Raw genomic sequence first — 12,732 nt, forward strand, 5'->3', positions numbered from 1 at the left:
AATAAACATGCTGGCATACAATAGCTTGGGGTTTAACTTTTGCACAGATATATTATAACATGCAACAACATGATTGAAATAAATTGTAAAATCACTATATAGTATTGTGATTTCACAATGTATTTCGATCATAAATAGATTGCGAGACAAATGAATACCCTCTAGCGATTATTTCATTCCGTAATAATGAACCTATTTAGTATTATTTCGATCATGTTATTGCATGTTATGGTATATCTGTGCAAAAGTGAATCCCAAAGCTATCGGATGACAGTTTTGGTAGGTATTATTTTGTTTCAAGATATTCAAATGAGCTAATAATGATAATGATTATAGTCATAGTGATCATAATGATGACAATAATGACATTGATGATGGTGATGGTGGCTGTGTTGGTGATGATGATGATGATGATGATGATGATGATGGTGATGATGGTGATCATGATGATAACAACATTAAGGTAGAAATGATTATAAAAACAGAAAACATGCAATCAAAATAATATATTCTGAAAAAAAGCAATTAATTTTGCATATACATGACTATGATAAATCCTCAAAACTTTCTTTATATACTAATTGCAAATAGCTGAATATTTGAATTGAAGACTCTTTGATGTACCAATAAGCTAAAAGGATATAAAACCCTAACTATTAATATTTGAGAATCTGAACTGCGGTCCATCCTTGAATGCATGTTCTTCTTTATCTTATTTCAGATGAGAGAGTCATTGGAAAGAACAGAGAGTGCCAGTTCTGCATCTAGTGAGCAGTGGATCCTCAGTTATCCTATACCAGATGACCCATCAACCAGATCAGGACCAAGCAGCAGACAAAGCAGTGTTGGTAGTATGACCAGGCAGGATTCTTCTAATTCTAGATCAGGAGTCGCATGTGATGAAGATAGGAAGATACTCCAAGAACTCTTGGAGAAGGAGCATAAAGCGCAGAGTAGGAGCACCAGCAGCGATAGCAGTCCAGAGGGGAAGAAGCAGCAAGTCATAGGTTCAAACCACAGCTTGGGCGATACATCCATCATGTCTGATTTTGTATCAAGCATAATGGCAGAGGTGAAATTGGAAGATGCGACAGGTAAATCCAAATCAAAAGGGTCCAAAGATGATTTGACAAGACCCAAGAAGCTTCTTAACAGTCCATTCATTAGATCTCAGAGTATGAGAGCTCCACCTAAACCATCAAGACCGGAAAGGACAAGACTACCAAGTGGTGGAAACATGGACAAAGGAAAGGTTAATTCAAGTATTCCAAAACCACAGTCTCATAATAACAAATCTCTTGCAAGTGTCAAGAAGTTGGACACACCTAGTACTAAACCATCAAAAACTGTTCAGAATCATTCATCGAGTGATAGCAAAAAGAGTGGAAGTGGGCTGACAAGAACTTTCATGTCCAAAGCTCTATCAAGAACTACTAATAAAAGTGCATCAGACAGTCCGACTTCAAATCAATCACAGTGTGGAATTACAAGTCCTACTGCTTCAGAAAAGTCTGGAGGAAAGAGTAAAAAATCAAATTCAAAAAGTGGGAAAGGAAAAGGCAAAGGGAATGACTGTGCACCAAAGGGAAAATCAACTACTTCGGGTGCTAAAGATCCTGGATCAGCTAATAAAGATTCCAAGAGTAAAAGTAAAATACCTCAGTTAATCAGACAGGGTTTGAAACAAAGTCCCGGGAAAAGTGATTCAACAAAGAAAAGAGGTCAACAGAGGAAAGAAATTGTTGTTGAGTCTCCAAAAACAGTACCAGCAGGGAGTGAAATGCTAAGAACAGAGAAATCATCAAATTACAACACGAGTGCTTTCACAGAAGTTGCTCCGCTTACAAAGCAGCCAAGTTTTGTCGTAGACAATGTGCCTTTCATTGATGACTCTTCTAGAAGTCCTACCGAAAATGACAATCTCAACAAAACCCCATCACCGAATGATGAGAAAAATCTTTTCACAAGCCATTTAGACCAGCAAGGTGAAGCACTCTGTGGACAATCTCCCAAATTGAGTCCTCGACTTCTTCAGAGACTTCGTGCCAGTGGTATTGAGCTTGCAAACAGCAGTGGTTCGGACAATGACTCTGTCTTCCTTCCCGATGAACCACGTCCTAGCACATTGCCGATTGACTCTGTACAAACATGTCCTATGGGCAATGGTAGTGTTACAAAGCAATGCCAACAGCCAGAAAGAAGAGAAAATGGTTCCACTTCAGAACTGCATTTAGATCAAAAGGAGATTGAAGACATCAAGAATGGACTCCTTGTAAGTGAATCAGATGCTCTCAGTATTGGCAGCTGGAGTGCCAAGTCAAGTGAATTTGGGCTCAAGAATTCATTTCTGTTTGGGAATGGGGATTTGGGAAATGTTGGGACACCAAGCAACAGAAGTCTTGGTCGAGGAAGCCTTGACAGGGGAAGTATAGGAAGAGGGAGTCTTGAAAGGGGGAGTACTGGGAGAGGGAGTCTAGCGCCTTCTGTATCATCTAACCCTGAAGATTCTACAGAATTAGGAAGGACGGCAGATGATGAGGTGGATCCCAAGAAATATGATGTTCCTTTGGTATCCACAGAGATGATGGAAGACTTTGAAGCAGAAGATCTCTGTGATGAAGATGGGATGAGCAGTGATAGAGAGAAAGAGGCACAGCTCACTGAAAAGGTATGTAAAAGATTTGAAATAAAAGCAGGTCTTTTGAAAATCAATCTTCATTAATTCAAATATTCTTATCTGCATCACAGTAAACTATATAAATAAAAACTAAAATCATTATGATCATCTTTTGTCTTTGTTTTTCTGTTTTCAAAACAATTAAGAATTCACTAATTGCAAGAACAACAACAATGTTTTTGCCAATGTAATGCAAATTTACTGGATTCTATGGGATTCCATTATAAAAATAATAATAAATACTCCTATGATTGATTACATTTCCATAGGCTTCAGAGACTTGATACTGTGCCTCTTAAATTTTAGCGCAAATGTATTCTGTTCGAATGGCAGTGTGAAAATTGAGTTTTCAAGGCTGAAATTTATTTTGGGGATTCATCATATTACTACATGCTTATCCTTTTGTCCTCTTTATTTGAAACTGTTCAGGAACGAGCCAACCTTCTTGATTCTCTCTTTGAGAGTGATGATAGTGATGGAGGTCTTGATGGCTTCTTAGATGAATCCAATGAATCTCTGCTTGACAGCCACCCTGATGAAAAAGAGTTCATGAAACTCCTTGGCGACAAAGGTAACAAGATTTAGTTCATATAAAGCTTTGTGGCAAAATAATATATCCCTCACTAATATGATATTTTGGAAAGTCCACTTGTCAAGATAACATATCTCACACTATGATGACATGCTTTTTCTTAAGTTGACTTGGTAAGATATTTATTTCACCACAACAACAGATTTTCTTGTCAAGTTGACTTGGTGAGATAATTTATGTTGCAATGTTTACTTACACAAGTTCATGACAAGTTCAACATGGTTAGATAAATATCTTCATTGACAAGTTGACAAAATATGGATATTATGTTAAGTTGTTTAGATAAAATATCTCTTTGAGATGTCAACTTAAATGGCACTTTAAATTTTCTGTAAAAGGCAGATTTTTGTTTTCATAACAGTTGAAAAGAAGTTTACTTCATTTTCTATTGGAGCCTCTTGGTCGCTTTTTTAATCCTTTGGGAATGATGAAACTAGGGGTAGTATTCTAAACAGCATTATATCCTTTGATATAAATTGTGTTTACATAACACAACCTAAATGCTCACAACTCATCCAAACCTCACACATCTAAATAAAATGACATCCAATCTTGTTAGAATTGACTTCCATATACTTAAAAAATAAGAACTCATCCAGAACTAAAATGTGCACAATGTGGGAACATTTCAAGCCATTAAAATATAGTCTCAGAAGTAATTACATACATAGAAATGATACATTGCTGTGAAAGATTAAGAACGGTTATACACCTCAACTCCATACTTGTTCCGAGTATAAGATTAAGGTCACACTGTCTTTAAACAACTAAGAAAACCATTTGGAAGTGACAGTAAACTCATGATTTGGGAGTTGCAAGGTCAAAGGTCGTGGAGATCATGGACCAAGTTCATTCATGAATGCATATGGGAGTGACGATGTGATGATTATGCAAGATTAAGTGTGCAGTATAATGACAGAGGCATACATTTCTACTGCACACCTTTGAGAATCCATCTATATCATCATGGTACTAAAAACTGAATTGTCTGATCATTGGCTGTGAAATGTGTGTGTAACGGAATAATTCAAATCTTGGTCATTAAAACGTGATGATGTTTTTGTTGTTTCAGGAATGAAGAGACAAGTGGTACGCCAATCTGTATATTGTCGAGTGTCCCTCATACAAATGGATGTCTTCTCTCTCTACAATCGCTTTGATGATCAGGAGAAGGAGGCTCTGGCATGCTTTGACTTCCTAGAAGAGATGCATGCAAACAATGCTGGTGAGACACACTTCACTGATGACCATCCTTTCTCTGTGATCAGTCCAGGTGTTAGGAGTGGTAACTCTGATACTTATGATGGCAGCAGTGGGATAAGTGATCACTTTGGTAGTAAGGGTACAATCAAGGATTGTTTTGATACTAGCCTCATGCAGGCAGGTGATACTACTAGTAGTCTCTTTGGAGATGACCCATCAGATGCTACTCTTGTTGGTGAATCATTCACTTCCAAAGGTTCTATAGGAGAGAGCTTACATGAGAACAGTGGAGACTTTACTGAGCACTTTGATGGAGATAGTTTCAGCAGCCGACATAGCAACAAGGTCTTTGATGGCTGCTATGCTATTGGCGACTTCAGCGATCACCTTGGCAACAGGAGCAATCTCTGTTCCAGTATGTCCTCCTCATCAACAGCTAGCTTGTCTTCCCATGAATAATATTTAAAATATCTCAGCGTTTTTGCACTTCATAACATTTTGTATCCCCAAACCTGCTTGCCCCAAATTTGAGCCTCCATTTTTATATACCATTTGTAAGTTTGATAAATACCCCCAAGTTTTACTTTGTCATTTGTGATGTTCTTTTGATAACTTTTTGTAAACTGTATCAAATTTTCAAAATAAATGAAACGTTTGTTGTCAATGTCTGTTTTTATCAAAGTACCTTCAATTCATTAGTTATCATGTTGCCTGTAAATTGTTAAACTGCTATGTTCATTACAATGTATGTTGAACTGGAGAGTTCAAATGTTTTCATAATTATTCAGCAAAAATCTTGTCCAAAAATAAGTTACTAAAGGGTCCAAGAATAATTTAAAAAATTTGTTGGCCCTAGTTTAGGTTACTTATAAAGAATGGATAAATTTTGTTTTTTAAATATGTCAGTGCAACCAGTAAACATCTGATTTTTAACAAATTCAGTTTTTCAAAGTTAACCAAATTAAAAGAAGTAAACCATATTTTTTGTTTAAAAATGTTTAAAAACACACAGTTCAAATTTAGCTAAGCCCCAACATTTGACTCTAAGACATATTATCTTTAAACCTAGAGATGTCTTATTTTGCTGTATATTTATTGATTACTAATGTCTGAACCACATTATTCCACTACTGAAACCATCATAGAGAATGATTTTCATACTATGTACTTAATAAAAGTCATCTCAATTACTTTCTGTATGTGACAACTACCTCATGAATTGTTTCAAAGTGCCACTTGACATTAACAGAATTCAGTCTTACAAAACAGGAATGGCATCAGGCTTTCATGCTGAACATCTTTTACATTGGTTGCCATTTCAACTTCACACTTAAATCTTATATTTAAAGGGCAATGTCTGGAGGTAGTTGACATCAAAACATGGCAGTAGAATTTTTTTTTCTTGTTGGTTTTATGTGAACTTTGAAGTGAGTATGTGTTCTAGGATTTGTGCAATATTTGTTTAGAGTTTGATGATGTCATCATGATAATCTTCAACCTTATTATGTTTATTCTTTACTTTGTTTGTACTGGCTCTGTTTGTCAAAGTTCTGGACACTGTACATGTATCGTGCCTATGATTACGGCAGGTATCTATTAAAGGGTGGTTTGCAGAGATAGATAATTAGGTAAGACATTACAAAAATAATGACTTTAATCTTTTGAAGATTACATGATGTTGAATACTAAACAAGGATATCTCTTCAGAAATACCATTTATACAATATGATGTTAGGACTGTAAATGGTGCTTTACTAAATATAATGTAATTCAGCCAGTGTTTTCTTTTATTCAAAATTAAAAATATGATTGGATATCGAATTGTTATCATCAACTTATGCAAGTATTATTTAATTTGCGGAATGTAGATAAAATAAAGCTGTAATTGTTGTTAAGACATAGAAGATAATTGCACAGTTTTGATTGTTAGTCAACATAGAATCTCTGCAACACTCTTGCTTTCTATGCATTAATCCATCTTGGACATGTCTCACTCCTCATATGATTTATAAACCCAATCTATACAAGATAACTCAGGAACATGTATTACTTGTGCCATTGGGAAAATGGCGATTTCAGTTCACAGCATTGACTTCAAAACCTTTTTTTTGTTCATCTACTTATTCATATATTACCCTTTAAATATCTACAGGGAAAATATTGACAGCAATGCCTTCTCTACTTTACGTTAAGAGAATATGTATTGTTTGGTGCTAAATTCTGCATTTTAATCATAGTATGATATTTATTTAAATATTTTTTAATTCAGCTGTTGTTTCAGGATTCATAGAGTGTAATGGGGCGGACTTGTTGGTTCAATTTGAAAAGGCTTGTTAATATTTCGTTATTTATTCTACAAAAAAATAAACCTAATCAATAAGATTAGTGTGAAATTAAATTTTCTTTAAGTTAAAGCTAGTGTGGTATTAATGTTTAACATTAAATGTAACTATTACTTAACTCTGCTTTTTAGAGAAAAGAAATATAAAGAACGGCAGCAGGTGTGTTCAGTTCTGCCTAAATTCTGGAGGGAAAAATAGTAATATTGCAAAGATACTTGCATGAAATGCGACCAAGTACGTATTCTTTCTTGGAAACTTACATTTATCAAAATGGATATTATTCTAAAAGAACATACATGATTGCAGATATTGTTTCTGTGTATAGAAGAGTAAATAGCTGTAAAAAGATAGATAATATATGTGAATCAGCATGTGTATGTATTCATATTTATGTACATTAGATTAAATATTCATTAATACCACAAGTGGAGTGGGAACTATATTTTCCTTGAATAAAAAAAAATCAAAGAAATTAAAATTGAAATCATGATCTCATGAAAAATAAATAATGGGAATACTCTGTTGAACCCCAAATCAGAGATTGTTATGTTTATTTGTTTCTCAATTTACATTGCAATTATCTGCAGTGCAAGACAAATTTGAGTTTGTGATTTTGATTTCTATTGTGATAATGTCTGAAATAATCATAATTGATGTAAATGACTGACACAATCAATTGTCTATTCATTGATTTCAATTACAATGGTCTTGCTGTTTTATTCATTGTTTTAGGACTTCATTCATGCATATGTATCGTTTGATTTCATGTTGTGAAAATTCTGAATTTGTTTTTGTAATTGTTGAGATCATGTAGGCCCGAGAAATGGACCAATTTCACACAAAAATATATTATGAAACAGAGTCACTTGGTGCGACTAATGATTTCCTATACCTCGAGTGATACTGGTGATAAAGAGGATGTTGATTATAATTGATAGTTGTAATTGTGATATTGTTTGTTTTATGTACAGACGTGATGGTGGTTGTGTTTGTGTCTTTTATGATGATGATCATCATCATGATCATCATGATGATCGATGGTAATTATGATGGGAATGATGATTGTGGTAATGATGATGATGATGAAGGTGAAGAAGATGATGATGTTGATGTTGTTACTGATGATGATGTTGATGATGATGGTGATGGTGATGATGATGTTAATGATGATGATGATGATGGTGGTGATGATAGTGATGTTGATGGTGATGATGGTGACGATGATGGTGATGATGATGATGATGGTGGTGGTGGTGAAGAAGATGGTGGTGATGATGATGGTGGTGATGATGGTGATAATTATGATGATGGTGTTGATGATGGTGATGATGATGACGGTGATGATGGTGAGGATGATGATGATGACGATGATGTTGATGATGATGGTGATGATGATGGTGATGGTGATGATGATGGTGATGGTGATGGTGATGATGGTGATGGTGATGATGATGATGATGATGATGGTGATGATGATGATTGCTGTGACAGTGTTGGCAGTTATGATGGTGATAGTTGTGATAATGAGGGTGATGGTGATGATTATTATTGCCAATTATATTTTTTTAGTTATAATGTATATTCAGCTGAAAGTTGCTGTTGATACATGCTTTATAAAAATACAATGAACATAGCAAAATTAACAATAAATGATTATTACACGATATTATGGAATATTAGGAAATTCCAATGACATCATTACTGAGAGTGTAAAATAATTATGAAAATCAAAACACTGATATGGCAAATATTGATATCAATTCAGACTGTAGAATCAAAGAGCTTCTGTTTGAAACTCCTTGGATGAACGATAACGCTTGGGGTTATGAGTAAACTTATCATGAAGTGCAGACTGGTTTATACATTTATATTACATGAATATAATTTAGCTAATAAAATTTTTTTTCATAAATTTTAATTTTCACTCACTGATAAAAAAAAACCAATGTCGTTGCACTGCTGCTCAGTGTGGCAAAATCGTTCGAATAAAATATCGCCCTCTACATTCAATTTTTAAAAACTTAATTATTAATAGACTTATTCAAAGCTATTCAATATTCTAAAACCTTCTATTCTAGATCCAGACCCGGAATCCAGATAAATATAACTTTAAAGTAAGAGCATCTAATGATGTGCAGAAGAGCAGGTGTGTAACTAAGTGAGTTTTAATCATTGTATTTTTAATGCTCCCAATACCAACCAAACTGAACTGGTCTACAAGTTTACGTTCTCCGAAGAGTCAGAAAGGGGCTCTTTTAAAGAACTACTTAGGAAAATTTGTTCAGTACTATGTTAAAGAAATCCGTCGCAGAACAATGTTCATTCTTACACGTATAGGCATATGTCTATAAGAACCATTGAAAAATAACATCAGTTCGAAGTCCAAGGAAATATCAAATCAATAGGCTATCATGAAAGAAATGTGAATTTTGTAAGAATATTTACGGAAATTTAGTACTGATCAACCGTGATCAACATGGTTGATGCTATCGAAAATATATAAGGCTATATACATGGAAAGTCCGGGGTTCGATTCCCGGCCGGGGCACCTATGTTCGTGAGCAAGGCATTTAATCTACAATGCTCTTTTATCTTGCTTTCAAATAAATGGAAATGCTATTTGCATTATTGGTAACTAGGTGTGCACTAATCGAATGATAAGGCCTAAATGTTATGCGACTTTTTTTATAGGCATAATTTTTTGCGGATTTGTGATCAAAACTTATATCACAATTTTTTTCATTTCTCCTGCAATGCAACTGATATTTCATTCATCATTGAAATGATCATATCGAATATCTAAACGAGAATTGATATTCTTCGGACTACGGAAAACACTGGATGTACTTTTTCATATTAAGTAAAATATGCAACTCAAATTATTATCAAAAATTACTTTTTTCGATACAATGTAAACGCCGAGGTAGTCATGTCCAATAATTTAACGTTTTTTTCAGTCTTTAACACTGGCTTAGACCCTTTGTCTATAATATTCAATAATATTCATAACCACGTCATACATCGAAAGATTTTATGAAATAGAATTGTTAAATTAACGCCACGACAATAAAAGCAAACCAGATCATATTTCGATTTACCAGCTGTCTAAAGAAATCAAACCATAAGCTCAGATCTCTCGGTTTTACGATCGATATTCTCTTGGTTCTATATACACCATACCCTGGGAAGAGAAACGACATGAATAAGCAATGAATAGCAGAGGAAAATAGACATTACGTAATTATTGTTACTTCTTTTGTGTTCAAGGATCGCTTTCTTTGATCACTCTAGGCAACAGAAGCTCAGGTAACGAAAAAGCAAATTTAGCTTTCTTGCTTTGGTGCTTTAATCTCAACTTCAATTGCAATACGGTGCCCTTCTTTATCTTGTTTAAATTAGCTCATACTAAAATAAGAAAGAAAACTCTCCTAAAAATCTCTACTTCGCATAATGCTTTGGTGAAAATATTCTTGACAGCGGAGCAGTAGCCAACTATTCATCTATTCAGTATATGCCAATTTACTGAGTATAAGATATGTAAGATAATCAATGATAATATTCGAGTAGTAAATGGGTTAAACTGCCTCGAGTGGATAGCAAGCTAGTGCATATAATGTCGTAAGCAAAGTAGATACAGATTTGTACTCCCATTGTAACAGAGAGAGGAGTTTAAAGGTAAAGAAAGTAGTTCAAGCAAACAATCATTATTTCATGAGAAAGTCTTATAAATCAAGGTATAAACATTGTGACCACATTATCATTATATCAAGATCATGTACATTAATGTAAACGTATCTCTGAGAAATCATGAGATTTTAGCTCAAAACTGACAATTCGGATGATCATTAACACAGAAAGGCATATTGTGGAACAGTATATTAATATTGCCTGGGAAAATGTCAGACATTTGTTTTGATGAAATTCCGTGCTTATTTTACTCGTTTCTCAGCAATTACGCATTTTCTTCCAGAGCCATTTGACACACAAAGTCATGTTTTATTTATACATACGGTTACCAATACTTGGTGGTAATTTTACTGGATTCTGTTCGAACTCATCGTTACCGCAACTGGTATTTATTTTTAAAACTTGTATCAAACGCAACAAGCAATCAGAAGCACGCAACTGGAACGTTTGTGGAGCGTTGTGGCCCAGTGGATTAGTCTTCTGACTTTGAAACAGAGGGTCGTGGGTTCGAATCCCAGCCATGGCGTAATTTCCTTCAGCAAGAAATTCATCCACATTGTGCTGCACTCAACCCAGGTGAGGTGAATGGGTACCTGGCAGGAATTTATTCCTTGAAGTGCGGGTGCGCTGTAATCTTAGTAATTACTGCTGCCAAGCTACAGCTGGGGTAATAATATCCAAGTCCTTTGGAAGTGCATAGAGACATTATTCATAATGTGATATATGTGATATACAAGAACTGTATATTACTATTATTATTATTAACTGGGACTCGGTTTCATTTTTTTCTATCTTAGCACTTTCTCCAGTGGCGCCAAGGATAGGTTAGGCAGCCGCAATCGCATCCACTGGCCGACGGACACAAAACGCATATTCATAACGGATACAGTAGACAAGCAAAATTTCGAGGCGGCTCCATCCGCTTCAGACAAAATATGGACAAAATAGGCGAACAATGAAATCACAGTGGACGGATGCTCGATGGATTAGATATACAGCGTATGAAACACGCACGCATAAAGTACACAACGGATACATAACGTTTTCAACGGGTGGCAAGATTCTTTTCCGTTTTAGATCCTCTCTGCATCCGTAAGTGCAGTGCACGGGACCGAGCATTTCACAATGCCTTATAATCACTATTTTCTATTGTTTTGAATCTCCCGTGTGAAGAGAAAAATAATAGGCACACCTGAATGTATTATGGCATTCGTCTGATTGACATTCCGATTCATTTGTCAATCTGAAAAAAGGGTAAAAATTGTATCCAGACAAAAAAAATGCAAAGTTGAGTTAAGCGATTCAAAAGATTTGCTCGGAAATACTATCTGAACGTCTCTTATTCTAGTCGGAACTATAGGTTTCTGTGCATCATCTGATAACATTGTGTTAAATTTTTTTTTTTAATTTCCTTAATTTTGATGTTCCCATTGCCAAATCATGTCCCATGGGGTTCGAAATTGGTAATTTCGGCAGTCATCTTGGTATAGAACAATTATTTTCATCAAAACAATAAGAAAAATCAAATTAATGCGCTTTTCACTATGACTCTGAAAGTAGGAAAGGATTGCAATAGTTTTTTGGACAGTCCGGCCTAGTTTTTTTTTAGAAAAGTTTGAACTATTTATGTAAAAATTACATGTATGTTTCACTCCTTCAATTGAAGACCGGGAGTGGAGAGATTTGAAAAGTCTGAGGACGACATGCATGTCGATGTTTTCTATGTTAGTGAGTCAACGTAAAATTTTCGAGACAGTAACTATCCACATCTAGACTAAAGCACAACCCTCCTAAACGATAATTCAAGAAAGCTATAGATATCACCACAGTTATCAGTATCAATATAATGTAACCTTCAGGCCAATGGAGAGTTATTTCTCAAAATTCATTCACGAATCTTATTTATACAGTTCTCATTTTTTTTAAGGCAACAATCACCCCGAATCAAATCAATCAATGTATAAGCAGAATACCAAACATTCTTTTCTCGACTCTTGAAAGGGTTTTTTTTTTCTCATAAAGACGGCTTGTACGAACTGGTACATGACGTAATACTCAGACGCTGCTTCTTCAGTAGCATCTCATGTAATTTCATCGTAATTCATATAGACCTGTTTACTAATACATCCAAATGCTATGTATATCCTTCTATACAAAATAATGCTGTAAATTTTAAAGATTGTCCGATATTACAAAAACTATTTGAATTTATGTAAATTATATTCCAAATA

General features: G+C 34.8%; 1 protein-coding gene across 1 annotated transcript in view; it reads left to right on the forward strand.

Moving 5' to 3' along the window:
- Nucleotides 1-7,675, forward strand: part of LOC129254313 (microtubule-associated protein futsch-like) — a 30,590-nt gene extending 22,915 nt beyond the window's left edge. Inside the window, exons 7-9 of the mRNA XM_064107348.1 lie at nt 722-2,668; nt 3,107-3,248; nt 4,342-7,675. Coding sequence (XP_063963418.1) covers nt 722-2,668; nt 3,107-3,248; nt 4,342-4,931 — 2,679 coding nt within the window. The 3' untranslated portion in view covers nt 4,932-7,675. The remainder of the gene's footprint in view (nt 1-721; nt 2,669-3,106; nt 3,249-4,341) is intronic.
- The last annotated feature ends 5,057 nt before the right edge of the window (nt 7,676-12,732 follow it).

This window comes from Lytechinus pictus, chromosome 1 (assembly GCF_037042905.1).
Source record: "Lytechinus pictus isolate F3 Inbred chromosome 1, Lp3.0, whole genome shotgun sequence".
Lineage (NCBI taxonomy): Eukaryota > Metazoa > Echinodermata > Echinoidea > Temnopleuroida > Toxopneustidae > Lytechinus > Lytechinus pictus.